The sequence below is a fragment of the Fringilla coelebs genome (genome assembly GCF_963513975.1).
Source record: "Fringilla coelebs genome assembly, chromosome: 21".
Taxonomy (NCBI): Eukaryota; Metazoa; Chordata; class Aves; order Passeriformes; family Fringillidae; genus Fringilla; species Fringilla coelebs.
In genome coordinates this window covers 4,026,915-4,048,270 of record NC_140047.1, presented here as the reverse complement: position 1 = coordinate 4,048,270, position 21,356 = coordinate 4,026,915, and the positions used below count along the sequence as shown (strand labels likewise).

Sequence of the window (21,356 nt, the reverse complement as noted above, 5' to 3'; positions counted from 1 at the left end):
TGTTGTTTGGATGTGTCTGAGGAGCTGGGGTTGGAGAGAAGGATGTCCTCTTTGTTCTCCCAGCCAAACCCATGGCTGATGTAAAAAGAACTGGAGGAAGGTGTCTTGTTTTGTAGATGTCAGATGCAGGAGTGGAGCTCAGCTAACCGTGCTGGGCCCGTGGCAGATGGGATGGGAAACACCTGATGGGGATGGATGAGCTCAGAGCTCACATGAGGTGCCAAAGCTCAGGGGTCACAGAGCAGGCAAGCAATGCTGCTCCTGGACCACCACAATGTTTCTCCAGAGACTTCAAAAGGATGTCAGCCCAGACATGTTAATTCTTCCAGTGTCAGCTATGAGAGGTTTGGCTGCCTCTAACGCAGCAAGTGCCCTCTCAAAATCCTGGTGTTCATGTGGCCTTCACCAGTAGGGAAGATGACAGTGACAGTGGCTCTTGCCAGAGCAGGTTTGTCATTTTTCAGGCATATTAAAGAAACCATTAAAGTTTGTACAATGATTAAGTGATTTGTCAGCTCACATTGGTCAGCAGAAAAAAAGTGCAATTTCCTTGGTTTGGGCAAGGCCCGTATTCCCGTGGATTGGGATTTACAGAAGCCATAAGGAAATGGATGCTCAACTTTCACTAAAATTCAGTGAGAATGAGATGCAGAGCTGCCTCCAGTTTGTTCCATTTTCCATTGGTGATCCATCTGTCAAGCAGCCTGTCCCTTCAATGACTACTTGAGGGTCAGGAGCCAGTTTTAGCTGTATGACCTTGTCCTGGGGCAAAAAGTGCATAGCAGCACATGGAATTGCATGGGAAGCACTTTGCAAAGCGTAAGTGGGACTGCTCAAGACTAAAATCCCACTTCAAATACAGTCCTGAACATGTTTCATAAACTGGCAACTCAGTTTAGGGATTGAGTCAGAAATGAGACCTGGACCATGTCTGTCTCTGTTATTCTTTATTAATAACCTTGTGATCTCTTCTGGTACAGGCAGGGTTTGCAGAAATATTTGAGCAAATGGGGTAAGTGTTAGAAATGCCTTAAAGCTGAAGGGTTTTCCATAACAAGGAAAAAACCTTCCCTGCTGCTTGTTTACTTCTGATATATTCCCCAGTAAAAAGGGATGAAGTTTGCCCTCTGTGAGCTGAACATTCCCTACAAAACCCACTAAACTTCAGTGAAGGTTCTGATGTGTTATTGTCATTCCCTCACAAAAGCAGCTGGGATAGCATGGGAAAAACAATCCCTCCACTTTGGGGGAATCAGAAGGGCGGAAGAGGCTGGTCTCTCATCTGACAAATAAATTAGCATCAAAACCATGATGTTTAGAGAATAAATTGCTGTTTCCTCCATTACTGGCATTTCATAGCTTGCAACCACTGAAAGCACAGTCACTGATCTAACCATTAAACCAAGCTCTTGTGGGAGTGGGAAGGAAAACAAATGCTGAGATGACATTTATTAGGTGTGCTTGTTCAAGCAGTCCATTACTGCTCTGGCTCCTCACTCTACGTGCTGAGGGGCTGATCCTGCATGGAAGTCAATGGATGTCGTTGCACTCCCCTGGCTCACTCCATTGAAAAGGAACAGGCACAGACTGAGGAGGAAGAGGAAATAGTGGAGCTAATTGAAAGGAATGAGTTTCAGGAGGAGCTGTAGAGCCCAGCCAGGTGCTTGTAACTGTACACGAGTTATTGTGCTATAGCTGAGGAAAGATCAGGCAGTGGGAAATGCTGCCTGATGGAAAGGGATATTGGCTGCTAAAAAGGCATTTTTGCACATGTAGTTTTATTGCTGTCTTTGTTGTTGGAGTCTCTGCTTCTCTTGTGTCTCGCTACTTTTATACTAAAATATCCCTGCGTTACAAGCACTGACACCAGAACCTTCCACCTGCAGAGACTTCCACTTATCTTCATGCTCTTGATAAATCATCACATGGTGGAACTTACTATGGAGCTACTGGAGTTCAGATTCTACAGCAATCTTAGAGTAATTTAAAACATATAGAAAAGGGATGGAATGAGCTTGGTGGTGTTGATGCACCTTTTGACAATGTTTCTTACATGGTCCAACCTTGAGCAGCCTTCAGGCAGGAGGGATGAAGGAAATACAGAATTTAATGTTGGTTAAATAATAAGAGAACACATATTTATTTTATCTACCTCTGTTTTCAGTTGAGCTGAAACTCAGCAGACACCTTTGCCCCAGTCTTCTGCTTGAGGCAGTTAAACTTGCTACAACCCACTGTATTTGCTCTAACCTGGAAATAACAGCAGCTTTCTTCATGTCTGCTGGCATTTCCTTCAGAATCACACTGAGTTCTTGGAGAATGGCTGCTGTTATACATCAGAGTGAGCTCAGCAGCTTGGGTGAAGTGTGATGGTCCTGTTCTCTGAAGATGCAGCACACAAGCAGTGTCACACCTTTGTTGGGTGGTGTAGCTGCTGGCAATCCCTTACACTGTTCCTTCTTCTTTTAGGAACAAACACACAAGGAAAGAAAAGGATCTCCAGCTTGGTTTGGCCTGGCTCTCCAATTTCTGCTGCAGATCACAAAGGCCAAGCAGATCTAAGACTCTCTCAGCCTCAAAAGGGAACCGGGCACCACAATGGGACTCCCCAGCCAGGTCTTGGCCTGTGCCATCCTCGCTTTGCTGTCCCAGCACGTCACTGGGGGACTCATCAAGAGAATTATCCGGCAGAAGAGGGAGACTGGGCTGAACGTGACCTTGCCAGAGGATAGCCAGCCTGTGGTTTTCAACCATGTCTACAACATTAAGCTGCCCGTTGGCTCCCTCTGCTCCGTGGACCTGGACTCGGCGAGCGGCGACGCCGACCTGAAGGCGGAAATTGAGCCCGTCAAGAACTACGAGGAGCACACGGTGAACGAGGGGAACCAGATTGTCTTCACACACAGGATTAACATTCCCCGCCGGGCTTGTGGCTGTGCAGCTGCCCCAGACATTAAGGATCTGCTGAGCAGACTAGAGGAGCTGGAGGGGCTGGTCTCCTCCCTGCGGGAGCAGTGTGCCAGCGGGGCTGGATGCTGTCCTAATTCCCAGGCAGTAGAAGGTAAGGCAGGCTGGGGAGCTGCTCTTGGGGGAAATTCTTGTGCTGGCTGTAGATGTTGTTTAGAGTGGTACTCCAATCTCTTTCAAGAATGAGCACAAGTCAACCTCTTAAATTTGAAACGTAATCAAAACTGGGAATGTGTTTGGCCAGCGTGCAAGGTACCTTCATTCACAGTTCCATGGCTTTATGGATCTGTGGGTCAGGAGGTGGCCTGGGACCCTTTGTAGCTGTGGCAATGAGCATGGACAGCACTTGGACATGGTAAATCTGTGTCGGAGTTAAGATTAAAACTCACAGTCCAAGCTCTTGGCTCCACTTTTTGTCCCCTTGAGGAAGCTGCCAATGTAACCATTTTCGCTTCCAAGTTTTCTTTAGTAGAGACCAATAAAAATACAGCAGGACATAAGGCAATAGACAAGCACAAATAGTTATAGAAGAGGGAAAAATGTGTCTGTCTGGTTGATTTTTAAATTGAGGGAAGGAGTTGGTCATATAAGAGAAGAAATACAAGTTTTCTTCAGAGCAATGTGTCCCTCTGAGCTCAGAGCAGCCTCCTGGTTGCTGATACAGCTGATGACGCAATGTGCTGCCTGACTTTTGTGTTCTGGGGTGAATGGATGAATGATGCTCCATGGTTCATGCCCTATTGAACCAGTCAGGAAAGCTGCTCAGACAGTGGGAGAGGATTTTGAGAAGGGAGGAGGAATCCAGCATGCTCAGTTACCAAGTCACTGGCAGGGGATCTTCCCTGGCATTAGAGCGAATTAAAGCTTTCCTGGGAAAGTAAATCTAGCTGGAGAAAGAAAGAGAGATTCTCATTTAAAAACTTTAAAAACCGATGTCCTGTAGGCAACTAGGAAAATCAGAGCCCTTTGGGGTGATATGTTCCACGCTGGCATCCCAGTGCCATTGGGAATAATGACTTTTGTGCTCGTTGGTACAGGTCGCCTGGACACCACGCCCTATTGCAGCGGGCACGGCAACTACAGCATCGACATCTGCGGCTGCATCTGCGAGCCCGGCTGGAAGGGCCCCAACTGCAGCCAGGCCTCGTGTCCCAACGACTGCAACGACCAGGGCAAGTGCGTGGACGGGCTGTGCGTGTGCTTCGAGGGCTACACGGGCCCGGACTGCGGCCAGGAGCTCTGCGCCCGGGGCTGCGGCGCCCACGGGCGCTGCGTGGGTGGGCAATGCCTGTGCCACGAGGGATTCGTGGGCGACGACTGCAGCGTGCCCCTGTGCCCCCACAACTGCCACGGCCGCGGGCGCTGCGTGGACAGCGAGTGCGTGTGCGACGAGGGCTACACGGGCGAGGACTGCAGCGAGCTCATCTGCCCCAACGACTGCTTCGACCGCGGGCGCTGCGTCAACGGCACCTGCTTCTGCGAGGAGGGCTTCACCGGCGAGGACTGCGGGGAGCTCACCTGCCCCAACGACTGCCACGGCAACGGGCGCTGCGAGAACGGGCTGTGCGTGTGCCACCAGGGCTTTGTGGGCGACGACTGCAGCGAGAGGAGGTGCCCCAACGACTGCCACAACCGCGGGCGCTGCGTGGGCGGGCGATGCGTGTGCCACGAGGGATACCTGGGCGAGGACTGCGGGGAGCTGCGGTGTCCCAACGACTGCCACAACCGCGGGCGCTGCGAGAACGGGCAGTGCGTGTGCCACGAGGGGTTCATCGGGGAGGATTGCGGGGAGCTGCGCTGCCCCAACGACTGCCACAACCCAGGGCGCTGCGAGAACGGGCAGTGCGTGTGCCACGAGGGCTTCACCGGGGACGACTGCGGCCAGCTGCGGTGTCCCAACGACTGCCACAACCGCGGGCTGTGCGTCAACGGGCAGTGCGTGTGCGACGAGGGGTACACGGGCGAGGACTGCGCCGAGCTGCGCTGCCCCAACGACTGCCACAACCGCGGGCGCTGCGTGGAGGGGCGCTGCGAGTGTGACAATGGTTTCACAGGGGATGACTGTGGCGAGCTGGCCTGCCCCAACGACTGCCACGGGCGTGGGCGCTGCGTCGACGGGCGCTGCGTGTGCCACGAGGGCTTTGTGGGTGAGGACTGCCGGGAGCGCTCCTGCCCCAACGACTGCAACAACGCGGGGCGCTGCGTGGACGGGCGCTGCGTCTGCGAGGATGGCTACATTGGGGATGACTGCTCCGATGGTAGGTGGGGTGTCCCTCTGAACTGCCTCCCCTTGGGCCAGCCAACAGCCTTGGACACTTTGTAAAGGTTTTCCATAGAGCTGGGCCTTGTTGCGGCTTTTCCAGCATGGTCCAAGCAGCAGGATCAGGGATGCGGCAACACCAGTAGTCTTGGCATCCTGAAATATCAGGGCTAAGTTGGGTAGCAGCTTCTGGCGGCTTTTGGTGGTCGCCAATACAACAGGCTGCTGATTGGCGTTGCAGTGCCTTTGTCACCTCCCTTTCTGCTCTCACCACAATGTCACTGATGCTGTAGCCAGCACTGTCTGGGATTTGTTACTGTGACCCTTCAGTTTCTCACAGTACCTCTTGATGCTAGAAAAAAAGCTGAAGGAAGCTGTTCTAGCTAAGGAGTAAAGGGAAATGGTCCAGAGTCTTCTCCACATCTTTGCATGTATTCATATATATACATCTATATATAAATGCACAATACATATGTATATGGATGTGTGTATATTAGATCTCACAGAAGCTTACAGGAAAATTGTGGGATCAGCTGGAGTGGAAACTTAGCTATAAAGTCACATGCTTGGTTTCCCAGGACTTTATGGAAATTGATAGAAAATTTTGGCAGCCTGATAATGACAGGCAATACACCATAAATGAGGTCGTTTTCTTTAGTAGATCCTGAGGGAGAAATTGTGAAACTAAATTTTGGTAATGAAAGAGTACTTTGGGGTTGGGATCACTATAAAAGACAATGAATACTGTTTAAAAGAAATTCCCATCGTTCATCTCCTCCTTCTGGAAGGTACCTAAGCCCCACTTTGTGATCTTGCACAGGCAGATCTATTGCAAGTATTTACTCAAATAATAATGTTTTAATTTACTTTGGAAAATCTGTGCACATCCCGGGACTTCTAGCTCTACAATCACATGCTGCTGGTGGTTGAATTAAATATCTGAATCCCTCAGGATCCAGCTATAGCAGTCTTGTGCTGCAGCCATGAGAGGAGCAGCTGGAACACAGTCAGCCAGAGGTTGTGTGCAAGTGTGAGAGCAGAAATTGGCTTCTGGAAATGTCTGTAGTCTCCATCAGCTGAGCATTCCTTTCCCCTCAGCAGCTAATTTGTGCGACATGCCTTCCCCATTCCCTGAGTGTGAGATGAGCCTTAGGAACAACTCCTGGGAAAATGTGAAACTGGGCAAGTCATTATTTCCTGAGCCTTGAGAACTTCTTATAACATTGGCTTGGCTTTTTTTTTTTCCCCCCCATTCCCAGTGTCTCCTCCAACTGAGCTGACTGTGACCAACGTGACAGATAAAACCGTCAATCTGGAGTGGAAGCACGAGAACCTGGTCAACGAGTACCTCGTCACCTACGTCCCCACCAGCAGTGGGGGCTTGGACATGCAGTTCACCGTGCCAGGAAACCACACAGCTGCCACCATCCACGAGCTGGAGCCAGGGGTGGAGTACTTCATCCGTGTCTTTGCAATCCTGAAAAACAAGAAGAGCATTCCAGTCAGCGCCAGGGTAGCCACATGTGAGTTTAATATTCCCTGTATTCATCCTTTTGTCTGCTCCATCTGCATCCCTCTTGTTTTGTATTTTCTGGTTTCACTTCGTATGTGTGGACTTGCATCCCTTTCTTGGGGGTATTTATTCTGCTTTTTTTTTTGGTTCAGATGTATTGATTTACATTCTGGTTTTGGGATATAATTTCTTTTGTATTTTCTACTTCCAAGTCAGATGTTGGCCTGGAAAAAACAGCCTTCTGAACTTCCATTTTCTACTTTTTTCCAGTACCAGGGACTGTGTTAGAAGCACAGTTCACAATCTTCTGCTTTCAATGTCTCCCAATATGGGGTCTTTGTGAATTAAGAACCTTGGCTTCTTTATTAAAATGCACATTTCTTTATTATAATGTACATTTCTTTATTATAATATTCATTTTAAAAATTCTGGTAATTCTTTCTGAGAAAAAAAAATTAAAAATGTAACAGCATATAAAAGATCAATATGAAATCACTTGAATTCAAACTATTTTGGCTGAAATACAGGTTATATTCCTTTTGCATCTTTGCTGTGATTTACTACATCTTACCTTTTATCTTCCTGTCTGTACTTCTGTTGTTCATCTTCTTTTTGTTTTGTGCACATCGCTGTCATATCTAAACATCCCAATATCAAAAGGTGCTCTTTGACTTCTGTCACTGAGCTCATTTCTGTAGAGCTAGGGCAGGATTCAGATCTCCTGACCTCCAAAGTTAACACCAGGCTTCTTTCAAGAGGGCACAAATAAGAGATCACGAGGGTAAAATTCTCTTTATTCTAAGGTGACATTTAACCAGCTCAGGAAAGTCTCTCCCAAGCCACAATAACTGGATCTGAGGAGAGTTTAACCACCTCATCTGCAGATTCCCAGCTGGCAGATATTTCTAGAAGTGGAAAGATGTCCCACCCCAGTGCCCTATTTATGGGAATTTGGCACTCATGTGAGAATATCCCTTTCTTCTGCCACAGATCTGCCTGCTCCAGAAGGTCTGAGATTCAAATCTGTTCGGGAAACATCTGTCCAGGTGGAATGGGACCCGCTGAACTTTTCTTTTGATGGCTGGGAGCTGGTCTTCCACAATATGGTGAGGAAGCAGTTTCACGTATAGAATGGAAAATCCTGTACTTTTATGTCTATCCTCACTGATTGTCCCATGTGTTCCAGAAAAAGGATGATAATGGGGACATAACCAGCAGCTTGAAAAGGCCAGAGACATCCTACATGCAGCCAGGTTTGGCACCTGGGCAGCAGTACAATGTGTCCATCCATATAGTGAAGAACAACACCAGAGGACCAGGCCTGTCCAAAGTCATCACCACAAGTAAGCACAACCTGTGTTTGGTCTGGTTTTAGTTGGCCACCGACAAAACATCTGCTGTTTGGGGGTTTGTAAACAAAGAGAAATTCAAGCTCTAGATTGTGAGTTAATTGAGGGGGGGAATAGTGGAGTTGCTAAGGAATACATGAGGAAAAAATAATTCCTCTCCACATTACCTGTTTGCAGCAGAAAGGAAATTTAAGTCCAGCTAGAAGGTAGTAGGCAGCATGCACTTTTATTCCTTTTTCAAGATGTATATCAGCAGGATCTAGGATTCCTTGCTGGAATTTGTTTTATCCTGGTCATATTTGCATGAGGAGTGTGTGAAGGTGGGGAAGCTCTTGGGGTTCCTGCTTGTTTTTCTTGTGGTATCTCCTGGCTTGAAGGAATTTTGATGGATTTGCTTCTGATGGATTGGTTCCATTTGGAGTCCAAAACTATAGGAACCAAAGGAAGAGCGTAAATGAGGATAGTAATTTTAACTTTGTCCCGAGTCACCAATTAAAGGCATAAGAATATGGCAAGATTTCTTTCTAAAAGCCCCTTTTCCCCTCTCTTTTGCTTGGTAACAGAGCTTGATGCCCCCAGCCAGGTGGAGGCCAAAGACGTCACCGACACCACGGCTCTCATCACGTGGTCCAAACCCTTGGCTGAAGTGGAAGGTGTAGAGCTCACCTATGGCCCCAAGGACATCCCAGGGGACAGGACAACCATTGACCTCTCTGAAGATGAGAACCAATATTCCATTGGCAACCTGAGGCCACACACGGAGTATGAGGTGACGCTGGTCTCTCGTCGAGGGGACATGGAGAGTGACCCTGTGAAGGAAGTCTTTGTCACAGGTGAGGGGCTGGGAAGGTGCCACAGGGACAAAATCAGCCCAGTTTTAGAGGTACATGAAAGTAGAGAATAATTTCCTGAGCCTTTTATCACCAAAATATTTAGACCCCCCCCCCCCCAAGAATCTATTTTAAAAATGGGAATTAAGTTATTGTGTCTTTTACCCTAATTCTCTCTTTCAAAATGCAAATTCCTCCGAATCATTTGCCTGCCTGATGAGCTAAATATCTGCCATAGTTCCTATTCCATCTTATTTCTCTTTGCTAATTAGTTTAGAAGCAGAGAACTGGCTTTTTTTTTTTCTTCTGCAGTTCTGCAAATATCTCCTGCCATTCTTTTATAAATTTACTGTGCTCCTCAGTGATTCTGGGAATGTTTTTTGAAAGTGTGGCTCCTTTAGCAGGTTATCAAGGCTTAATGCATTAAGGGAGCTGCTAATTACATCCCTTTTCATCCTAAAATACAGTTGTTATTTTGGAGCAGGATTTGAGGCTACTGTAGGTGTGAAAAATGAAAGCTCATTGAATTTCTCCATAATATTCACCTTTTTTTGAGACTTAGAGATTCTTCCAGCCATGAATGCAAGATGTTACTGAAATTCTAGAAATGACCAGTAATTTTCTCTTTTTTCCTTTTAAAAGCCGAGGTATTTGTAAAGGAAAACAGTATTTTCATCCAAATATGTTTTTCCACAAACCCATTTTGTAATAAAAACTGATGATTACAAGTGAAAATGTTATTTTTGTCTCAGGAGATAGAAGTTAAATTTCTTGAACTGAAGCTGGAAGACCTCTGGTGTTTGTAGTTAAGACATAACAGGATCATGTGAGAGGAAACTTTATGGGTCATTTCACCTTCTAAAAAGCCCTGTCACAAGAGACTGCTGTCAGAAGAGAAATATTCTTAATTATTTATTTCTTGCTTGGTTGACTCCAGACCTGGATGCCCCAAGGAACCTGAAGAGGGTGTCCCAGACTGACAGCAGCATCACCCTGGAGTGGAAGAACAGCCACGCCAACGTCGATAATTACCGAATCAAATTTGCCCCCATCTCCGGTGGGGACCACGTGGAGATCACAGTGCCCAAGGGCAGCCAGGCCACAACCAGAGCTACACTCACAGGTAGGGGGATGGAGAGATTGTCACTGGTGTCACATTGGGTTTTGTCACCCCAGGGCACGGACGTGGAGAAAGAATGTCCTTGTGGTCACCATACATTCGAGGTACAAACAAGTTTTGAGCAATCTCAAGCACATTTTTTTGGGGCAGGAGGTTACAAAGTTGAAATCAGATGAGATATTAGGAAGGAATTGTTTCCCTGGGAAGGTGGGCAGGCCCTGGCACAGGGTGCCCAGAGCAGCTGGGGCTGCCCCTGGATCCCTGGCAGTGCCCAAGGCCAGGCTGGACAGGACTGGGAGCACCTGGGACAGTGGGAGGTGTCCCTGCCATGGCAGGAGTGGCACTGGATGGGCTTTAATGTCCCTTCCAACTCAAACTATTCCATGATTCTGTGATTTTGAGTAGACCAAACTGAATTGAAAGCCATGTGAAATAGGTTTACCATCCAGCAGAAGATATGAAACCATTTCACCTCCACATGCATCCCTGAATCCAACGAATCAGTTCCCCTAATTCTAAGCAGTTCTGTGGAAGTGGCTTCACATCCTGAGCTCAAAAGGCATTTTCATGTGCTAGGGGTGGGATTCACTGGTGCCAGCCTGCAGCTTGTGAGCTGGAGGGTAAACAGAAACCTCAATTCTCTGCATAGAGGAAAGCAGATCTCTTACTCTGCATCCATTCAGCCTTCCTTATTCCAACAAATGCCTGCAGGCATATTCCATGGACAGGAACTCATAGTTCTTCTCCTCATCTTGTAGGTTTGAGGCCTGGAACTGAATATGGCATCGGAGTGACAGCAGTGAGGAACGACAGGGAAAGTGCTCCTGCTACCATCAACGCTGGCACTGGTGAGTGTCCTGATCCCACTAGAGCTCTGGAGGAGGCAGCTCAGGTGGAGCCACTCTTTCATTTCTAAGAGATGCTGGAAGAGATATTTTAGAAAGTTCTTGTTTCCATTTTGCTATTTTTCTCCTCAAGGAAAACAAAAAAAAATTCCCAGAAAGTTCATGACCTCTGAATCTGACTTCTTTTTCCTGTTCCTCTTAATGTTCTGGGAGTTTCATCTCCAGGTGAGCTCCTTAATGATAATCATGTTTGCACTGATCACTCTGGCCATCTTCTGTCTGTGAGGGTTTCTGGCAGGAATGGTGGTGGCCAAAATTTTGATGTGACAAAGAGAGGTTGCAGTACTCCTGACTGACCTTCCAATCCAGAATTTTTCACACAATGCCCCTTTTTCCCAGGTGAATTATCTGAAGGCTTTATTTCTGCCTCTCAAGTATAAGGGCAGGAAATTTGTTCTGGTTTTGTCTGTAAAGGAGAACATCATCATTATCTGTGAGGTCCCCAGGACCAGGTGAGAGATGAGAACTTGACTCCATGTTCTCAGAAGGCTGATTTATTATTTTATGATATTATATTAAAAGAATGCTATATTAAAACTATACTAAAGAAGGAGAAAGTATACATCAGAAGGTTTCACAAGAATCATAATGAAATCTAGGGACTGACTCCTCAAGAGTCTGACACAGCTGATGGTGATTGGTCATTAAATCAAAACAATTCACATGGAACAAATCAAACATTCACCTGTTGGTAAACAATGTCCAAGCCACATTCCAAAGCAGCCAACACAGGAGCAATCAGATAATTATTGTTTCCATTTCTCTCTGAAGCTTCTCAGCTTCCCAGGAGAAAATCCTGGGCAAAGAGGATTTTTCAGAAAATATCATGGTGAAAATTCTCTACCCATTTCAAAGGGTCCCAAAGATGGGCAGCCCCTGAGCTGCTGCCAGACCCCCAGTGGAGATATTTGTTGGGGACGATGAAACAGGAAAGCCTTATAAATATGATTGCCTGGCAAAAGATTTTGGGAATATAGAAACTATAAGTGAGATTGAAATAAAAGCAAGCTTTGAGATACCTCAGTTACTGAACAACTGGAAAACAATGGCATGGCTGGCTGAAGGTAATCTACTTTTGGTGAAAAAACACCCTCTGCTTGCAGACAGCTCCAAGGGTCAGAGCAGACCCCACTGGCTTGGCAGAAGGGGCCCAAAGAGGAGTTTTTAGGGTTTAAAATGTAACTCAGTATGGTAATGCAATGATTGTTATAGGCTGTGTGTAAATGCTGTAGGATTTGTATCTTGTACTAGACTGGTTAGTGAGAAATAGAATATTCAGCACAAAAGAAGATTTATTGTATTCGAACGGGAACCTCACTCTCTTACTCTCCTACTCTCTCATCCTCTCTCTCTCTCATCCTCTTTCCCACTCTCTCTCCTTCTCTCAGTCCTGCTCTGAGTTGTGCCTGGCAGCCCCAGCAGAGCCCTGCACTTGGCCCTTTGCAATAAACCCCACGTTCCAGACCTGGCTCCAGAGATCTCTCGTGTCCGTCCGTCCCCACCTTCCCACCCCCTGCCGCTCCCACAGATATTCCTCTACAGATGCCTGAAAAACCCTCTCAGGGCCCTTCAGAAACACCTCAGCTTTGCTGGTTTTTCACTTGCAGACCTTGACAACCCCAAGGAGCTGGAAGTCAGCGAGCCCACGGAGACCACCTTGTCCCTGCGCTGGAGGAGGCCAGTGGCCAAGTTTGACCGCTACCGCCTGGTTTACACGGCTCCCTCGGGGAAGAGGAGCGAGGTGGAGATCCCAGTGGACAGCAGCTCCTTCCTGCTGCGGGGGCTGGAGCCGGGCACCGAGTACAACATCAGCCTGCTGGCAGAGAAGGGGCGGCACAAGAGCAAACCCACCACTGTCAAGGGCTCCACGGGTGAGTTACAGCTTCTGCTGGTCACTAGCACAGGGATGGCTCCACCTGATTTCCTAATCCATGTCTGGGGAGCCTCCTGCAGCAGCATGAGAGAGTGAAGGATAGATGGATTTACCAGCCAGCAGAAGATATGAAACCATCTCACCTCCACATGCATCCCTGAATCCAAAGAATCAGTTCCCCACTTCTAAGCAGTTCTGTGGAAGTGGCTTCACACCCCCAGCTCAAGAGGGATTTTCATGTACTAGGGGTGGGATTCACTGGTGCTAAATCCATCTCTGTGTGTCCCTCCCTGCTGTGTCCACCTCCATGTTCACAATGGTTTCTTGCTCATCCTTTGAGAGGACTCACAAAGGGCTCATGCACATGGAGGCAGAACTCATTCTTTGCTTTAGGTGAGGCTGGGTGTTTTTGTACATCATGTCTTCTAACGTGGTTTGCTTTCTACAGCCAAAAACCTAAGGGGAAGAGCAAGCAGAATGTGTTTCACATTGTTTGTTCCTGCCTAATTTGTTCTCCTCACAGCAGGCCATCATCCCTCAGCAGGACCAGCGGGGCTCTGATGTTGCCCTATTTCATTTTTCTCATCCAAAAGTGGGAAAGGTTTCTGCCCCAGTCTGGTCCAAGCCACCATTTCTGCTGGGTACTGTGACTCATATTTGTCTGTTTCTGCCATCTCCATTTGTGCAAACCACTCCCACTGACCACTATCAGATGACTTACTGAGCAAGGTTTTATCCTTTGTGAAACATTCTGAGCCAAGGTGTGTTGCACAGAGAATTGTATCTCAGTATAGAACACAAATAAGACCTGAATCTTTAGGTTTCTAGCCTAAATCCTGCAAGGCAAAACCTCAACTGCTCTAAGCAAGCAGAGGTGGGGAAATCACAATCAGCTGGGCTACAGCTGTTGTCCTTAGCAGACACCAAGATTATTATCCTTTTCTCCCCAAAGACCATCCATGAGGTGAGCACATGCCAGATACTGTGGATTTTACAAATTAATAATTACCCAGCTTAAATGATCAAGGCTCAGTTCAATTTTCCTGGCAGTGTTCACTCCAGCACAACCTCTGAATGCTTTATGGAGACAGCAATCCATCAGAGTTACATGGCCTGGAAGCCATCAGTCCTGAGAGAGTTGTTTGAGTCAGGCCTGTGTCCAGTGCAGGGAAAAACTGGGAAGCCTTGAGGCACATACAGAAAAAAGGAAGATGTAGGTTTGTGTGGCAGGAGCGAGCAGGCTTCCATTTTCCAACTTTCTCTGCTGGAAGACTGAGAGGTTTCAAGGAAGCCTGCAGAGATGGTGAAGAGGCAGAAACAATGTGCTGTGGAATCTCACAGCCTGGTCCTGGCAGCACCAGCTTCCAAAGCTTCACAAGGTGGCTCCTCTTTCCTGGTTTGCCTTTTTTTTTTTTTTTTTTTCCTTTAGAAATACCTTTGTCTGGCTGCTGTATTTGTTTTATGTCTTTCCTCAGAGCAGCAGTAAACAGAGAGGGCTCTGCAGTGGGCTCCTGGGAGCAGCAGTTGACATAACCTGGTCTGTGACCTTTCTGCTGAGTAGGAATGGACAAATCCAAACACAGAGCACAGAAATTCTCTGGAAGCCTGGGCAGTACAAAACAAGTGGTCTCTTCAGTTTGCTCTTCCATCTACCCTCAAGACACTCCTCTTTATCCATGTTCCAGCACTTGGGAGGTCCCAAGTCCTCAGGCTAAAGCCAAACAATCTTGTTTTGCCCTCTCTTGTGGAGGCAAGCTGAAACACTCAGGACTCGTGAACCTCTAGCAAAGGACACATCACAAAATCTCCCATAATACAGGATGGAAGCCTCTGCTGCTTCTGTCTCTTCACAGGGATGAAGTGCAGCTCAAATGACAAAGTCTTTTTTAACTGATATCCCTGATCCTGCACTCAAGGGATGGCAAAGATAACAGAGTGAAGTTTGCTAAATTGGGCTGAAAAGGAAAGCCTGAATATTTCACATTTCCATTTGCTTGTTTGTCTCTTGGAGCTCCATGTAGTGTAACCCTAATGCAAGCATTGAGTCCTGACCCAGAGGAGCTCCCTGAAATGAGGTTTTCTTGCTCCAGAGGCTTCAGGAATGCAGGAGAATTCCAGCAGGGACCTTGTGGTCCTGAGGGGAACAGACCACACAGCTTTAGTGTCCTGTGGCGTGTGAACACAGGAACTCACAGCAGTTCTGTGCTGCAGTAATGGAAGGGTCACAGCAGAGCCCTTCCTGCCCAGAGAACCCCTGGGAGCTGGGACTGACAGCCTCAAACCAACACTTCCATAAACCCAGGTGTGTGGGTGGGCTGGAGAGCAGCACTCTGCTCCTCTGGGAGCTGAGTTACCACAGGAAACCCCTTTCTGTTATTAGTGAAGGTGTCAGGAGGGCCCCCCTGCCACTGCACCACGGTGTGACTCAGAAATTAAAGAAAATGAGTCCTTTTACTCCTTGGAGGGACCTTGCCTTGAGCAGCTCATCTGCAGGGTGAGCAGGTGCCCAGCTCTGAGCAGCCCAGCACTCAGACTGCAGCTCTGCTCCCTCCTGCCCTGCCTGCAGAGCACAACGTGGGGCTGGAGCAGGAGGGGTGGAAATTCATCAGGCAGGAGAGGCCTGGGGAGATAAATGAGTGAGCCTTAGAGGAACCAAGAGCCAAGCTCAAATTCCTCTGCTGGAGGACCCAGATTGTGCAGCAACTCTTGATGAGTCGTGGATGTGATGCTGTCTTGCCTCTGGCAGTGAGCTCATACAGCAGAGCAGGGCTTGGAGAAGTGACTTTTCCTTTCTGCTGGATGTTTTTCACAAGATTTATGCTGTTTACCAAAGGCCCTCCTCCGTGGTGTGCGTCAGCCCCTCTTCCTCTCCTGGCTTCTCCAAGGCTCAGATTGCACCACCCTTCTTTATACAAACTCAAAGAAACATCAGCAAGAATGATTAGGTGGGCCAGACCCATGGGAAAGTGTGCTGCTGAGCGCTGGGAAACTGAATTTGCCAGGGGAGATTGTCCATTTGTTCAGCTGACTCCTCCTCTGAGAGCGCCTGAGTTCAATTTTTAGAGGTAGCTCCTCCACTTCTGGGGCATTTCTGGCTTGTTGTGTGCTGCAGTGGTTTCTTCATGAAATTCAGAGGTGCACAGGCACTGCAAGCCCAGTTTAATCAGCTGATTAAGAGAGAGGAAAGTGGTTTAGCCAAAAGGGGCTAAAAAGAAAACCTTGCTGGGTCATCAAGAGATTGGGAAGGTGGCTGAGAGCCCCTCTTGGGGAATAATTTAAAATCCCAGATTCAGAAGCAAGAAATAATCCAGAATATTTCTTGCTCTATCCCAAGGAGTTGGGAAAATGTCACGAGCATCCTTTTTAGTAAAACCACCAGAGAAACATTCCAGTGGAATTCCTCAAAAGGCCAACACCTCTCCACAGACATATTCAGGCCAGGCTCAGTCTGGAGATTTTACCAAGAGATATTGAGCTATTTCCTAAGCTGACAGTAAGAAGTGTTCCAGCCTGGGAAGGAGTGTGTGCTGTTATCCATCCAGTTTCCCTTTTCAGCTTCTGTCTCTGTTCATTCATCTCACCCCTGTGAATCATTCTCTGGCTGTCACCCACCCACCCAAAGCTCCCAGAGCTCTCTGCTTTCTCTGCCCATCTCTTCCCCTCATTGTTAAATCAAGTGTTTGATTTAACAAGTGTTCTTGTCATTCTACAGTTTGATTGTTTTCCAGATTTTCCATTATCTGCTACAGCATTCTGCCTGCTAAACAAAGAACACTGATATTTCTGTGGTATCAGAGCATTTTCCATGTATCCATATCATTTTCATTTGTCCATCTCCTGTTTGTTTATACACAAAGTCACATATTCCCCTGATACACATGAATTATGTGGGATATATGAGTGTTAATATCTGTAGTGGAGGAAAACCATTCTTTCTCACCCAGTCATTAAATCCAAGGAAATATTCAGAATTACATTCCCTATGTTCCATGGGACAACCTGTACATGGCAACCTCCGTGTGGCTGCCAAAGTTGGCACAATGAAATAAATCCACTTGTGAATCCAGCAAATTTCTGGATTCAAATCTCACACAGGTGGTTGGTCCCTCATGTCTTTTAAACTGCTGCAGCATTTTCCACCCAGACTGGAGTAACCAAATCCTTGTGGCTGTGCTAGAACAGGCAGGGATGTGGGAGAGATGTGGGGTGGTCAGGGAAAATGAGAGGGCAGTTTGACTGATCTCACACAGGGCTCTCTCACACACCCTCATTACATCAGGAGTGTAATGCCACCCTAATTTGATGTTGCCTCTTGTATTTTGGAAGGTTTTATCTTCAGTTTGCAGCTCAGGGTTCAGTTTCCCAGGGGGAGCTGTCCCTGTGGGATGTGCATTGCTGCCCTCTCCTCCCCACTGGGCTGCCCACTCTTGTCTTCAGCAGAAACCCTCTCAGCAAAGCCCAGCCCAGCAAAGCCCAGCCCAGCAAAGCCCAGCCACCTCTGTGCCTGTTAAATGAACAACTTTTAGACTTTTCAAGTGCCAGTGCTCTTGATGCTGTAATTTTTAGCCTGTTCCCAGGACAGGAAAGACCTGCTTGGCACCTGCTGATGCCCAAGCAGCTGGGAGTTGCAGAATGGTTCCAAACCTTCCTGCTTTGTTCCATGAGCAGCCCTGGAGCAGGCAGATAACAGTTCTGACCGGGGTTTACTGGGAAAGAGGGGATGATGGCAGTGGTGAGCATTGCAGCTGTGCTGGTGTGATGGAAACCTGCTTATCTCCAGGTTGCAGCGTAGGTAGAGCCTGCTCAGACCATGTCTGGAGGGGTTTAAGGACAGTTCTTCCCTAAATCAAGAATATTAATGTCATATGTAAATATAAATATTCATATTATATATAAATATAAATCAGTCTTTGCCTTACAGTCTTCTCTCCTTCCCAGAGGTGAGCAGAAAACAATGTTTTCACACCTGTGAGTTTATTTACAAGCTGACATCTCTGCATCCATTTGAAAACATTTCTAATTGATTTTGCTGCTCTGAAAATGTATTTCTTTGTGAGGGATGTGTGAATTTGGAGACATGTAATGAATCCTGAGCAGATATTTGTGCTGAGCTGATGGATGGTGCTCGATGGCTTGCTCTCTCTTATTGAATGCAAGTGGAGCATGAAAGCAAGGAAGTCACCGAGGTGTGAAATGATGTGGCTTCCCACTAATGAGGAGATAATTCTGTATGTCAGAGAAATCCCCTGCCTGGTGCCTTGTGCCTGGGATCAAAAACACGTTCCCTGTGACCTCCACAGATTTCCAGAATCTGAGTGTTCTAGAGGATATATCCACAGATCATTCAGCATGCTGAGAGCCATTCCCCTTTCCATTCCTGGGAATGTCCTATAAGAAATATTTTTTAGGCAAAAATGTGTGTCCCCTCCACTTTCTTCTGCATGTATCACAATAGATAACTTCTCCAAACCTGTTTTTGGAAGGATGTCAGGAGCTATAGCATGTTTCTGCTGTGATTTCTCAGCCTGGGTTTGGATGTGTTTGTGATTTTTGGCATGAATTCCCTCCATGGCTTGCATCAGGAGTATTCACTGATGGGTGTAGTAAAGACAAAGGACATGTTTGGATACTGAGGGCTCCAATGTGATGTAAATGAGCCAAGTTCTTTGGAAGTAATCAAAGAGAACTGATTTCCATCAGCTGGGGATGTGCCAGCTCCCTGCTGGAAGCATTCCAGCTCCTCTCTGTCTGCTGGCTGTGGCTCTGGATCTGTGCTCAGGGTGGCTCTGTGAGAACCAGGCTGTGTGTGCTGCTGCTCCCTTTGCTCCAGGCCTGGATTCAGTCTCCAAAACCAGGAGAACTCCTCTGCTTGCTTCCTTTTCAGGGCTCCCAGTGCACAGCCCACAGAGTGTGTTGGAGCAGGTGTTGGCTGTTGTTTGGGGGGTTATTATCAGCAAAGTTTAATTTGTAATTTACCTCTGTTTAGTACTTCTGACCACCACACCCAGAGAATCAAGCAGTGAAACTCAATTTGATCCTGCCAGCCCTGCACCTCCCCAGCTCTGTTATCCAACATCCCCCAGCCCTGAGCCTCCTGCTCTGCTTTTATTCCCCCTTCACTCACCCAGCTCAGAATCACTGGGGCTCTTCATGACCCTAACACAACCCACAGGACTTCCAGAAGTTCCACCTGTCCTGGGCAGCACAGGGTGAGGTATTTGATCAGTTCCCCATCACTCTGTCCATTTTGAACAGAACACAGGAAATATTTCTGCTGGGAAATCCCTGAGAAACAGAAATTCCCAGTCTCCCAGCTGGGACACAATTCCAGATTAACCTCCATGGAAGCACCCAATGGAAGCTCTAGCTGCTGCAGGTATTTCCCATGGATTCACAGCCACGTGTTCCTTTTCTGCTTCAAAACCCAGAACTTCATTTCCATATGGCTTTGGTACAGATTTCAGGCTTTGTGAGGGATGCTTTTCCTCTTGGCTGGTTTATTCTTCCTTTTGCATGGGATGAAGCTCTTCCAGCTCTGGAATGAGAGCCTGGGGTGGTGCAGCATGGACAATGCCCCACCCAGCTCTGAAGGTGATGCAGCATCAAATCTCTCTTTTCAAAGTGCAAGCAAAAAGAGATGTGGATGCACCTGCTGCTGAGAAGGGATGTGGGAACAGGGAGATGCTGCACCTGCTTGTCTGGATTGTGCTCAAACACAGCAGGAGTTTGGCATGGAAATCGTGATGTCATAGAGAAAAAAAAGATTGTGGTGCCTCTCCAAAAACTCCCACCTCTTAGCTCTGTTCCATCAATTTCATAATGACCAAAGCACCAGGGTGGGAGCTCAGATCTGGGCACTGAGGACTGTACTTGTCCAGCTCTCAAAACCAAACTCCCAACACTAGGTAAAATACTTATGTAGAGACACAGAGATTATTTCACGGGGCCAGAACAGTCTCAGCTCTCCATGGTTTGCTCTCTCTGATTATGGTTTTGGTTTTTGTTGTTTGTTTTTTGGGTTTTTTTAATAAGAAACATCATCCCTTCTCTTTACCATGGCACTGTGGTTGCTTTGTCATCTGTGCTGGTTGGCTGAGGGTTTTGGAGCTCCCCAGCAATCCTGTTTGGTGCATGATTCCTCAGGAGAACCCCTTGGTCCCTGGAGAGCATGAGAGGGTTGTTTGCTTTTCTGTCCGACATGCATGAGTGACAAGTGGCAGGAAAAGGGGCTCTGCATCGTGGAGGAGAATGAAACTGAGCATTTTCAGAGAAATCAGAATTGCTTTCAACCTGTGATGGTTCCTGCATTACTTATTATAAGCAAACTTCTATTTAAAAGATTCAACTTCACTGTAACTTTAGTTTCACTTTCATTTTAAGGAAATGTATTTGTTTGATTTGTTTCTGTTGCCACTCACAGATTGTGATCTCTGATACAACCAGGTCCCTTTCTGTCCTGCTTTCTCTTTTCCAGATAACAGTCCTGTTTTGACAGAATTCATATTTTACCTAATGAATCTCCTTTCTGTTCCTGATAAGGGAAGGCAGCTCTGGATTAATGCATTTCTTTTATTGTTGTTGCACATCGTCATCATGTCATAAACAATCTCTTTCCTTCTAACAGGATGGGAAAAGCTCAACAGAACTTTTGTTCCTGAATAGTAGCAATTTACTGATTTGTTAATGAATTTTGCTGAAGATTTTTATGATCTGTCAGTGCTCAACCTCTGCAAATCCATCCCCAGCTGCCTGCCTAAGGCTTTGAGCAGTCCTGTAATGATCACTCTGGTTTAACAGGGAGAAACTCCATATGAGTGATGCTGCTGAGCATAAATTTCATTCATTCCAGGCTCCTTTAACTTCTGTATTACAATTGGCATAAAGTTGATGTCTACAATTGACAAATCAGATCCGTTTCCCTACATGCAGCATCTCTTATGAATTCTCAGTCATGCAGAACAGGATTATTCAGAGACACTCTGTTCTTATTGTAACACTTACGTGCAACAATTCAAATAAATCAGAAGGGTGCTAGAAAATCAGCAGAGGCCACAGGTCAGTGATAGAGCACACAGGAGTCTCCAGGTAGAAAAACCAGGCAGTGCTCTCTCATTTTCCCCTCTGACTGTTCATGTTAAGGAATCAGCTGTATCCCCTTTGTAACAAAGAATTTTCCATTCTTGCTGAGCAAATGACTTCAGCTTTCAGATTGAGCAGCAGCAGAGTTACCTCTGAGGGCTCCCAACTTCCTTGGCCACCCCTGTGGGGGTTTGCAAGAATGTTAATTTCTGTGAATGAACATTTTGCTTTTAGACAAATATCAGTAACTCTGAAAGTCCTGTCTACACCCACAGAAAGGGTCTGTGGGTAGAATATTGAGCTAAAAGAAGACAAATCCATTAAAGACATGCAGACATGGAGGCATTTTCCTCTTTGTTGTTTTTTATTAGAAATAGTTCGGAAGCATAAGCAGCATCCTTCAAGTGGATGCAATTAAACCATAAATATCTGAATCCCAACTACTTAAACCATACCCTTT

The 21,356-nt window shown here is 46.9% G+C and overlaps 1 protein-coding gene across 1 annotated transcript in view; it reads left to right on the top strand.

The window, feature by feature from the left end:
• Positions 1–2,598: 2,598 nt before the first annotated feature.
• The window catches only part of TNC (tenascin C), a gene marked incomplete at its 5' end in the record, with an annotated part of 49,550 nt that continues 30,792 nt past the window's right edge, over positions 2,599–21,356 (top strand). The window contains 9 exons of the mRNA XM_084219456.1: positions 2,599–3,061; positions 4,005–5,225; positions 6,487–6,750; positions 7,731–7,846; positions 7,927–8,083; positions 8,653–8,922; positions 9,857–10,042; positions 10,798–10,887; positions 12,552–12,815. Of these exons, the coding sequence (XP_084075582.1) occupies positions 2,599–3,061; positions 4,005–5,225; positions 6,487–6,750; positions 7,731–7,846; positions 7,927–8,083; positions 8,653–8,922; positions 9,857–10,042; positions 10,798–10,887; positions 12,552–12,815 (3,031 nt within the window). The remainder of the gene's footprint in view (positions 3,062–4,004; positions 5,226–6,486; positions 6,751–7,730; positions 7,847–7,926; positions 8,084–8,652; positions 8,923–9,856; positions 10,043–10,797; positions 10,888–12,551; positions 12,816–21,356) is intronic.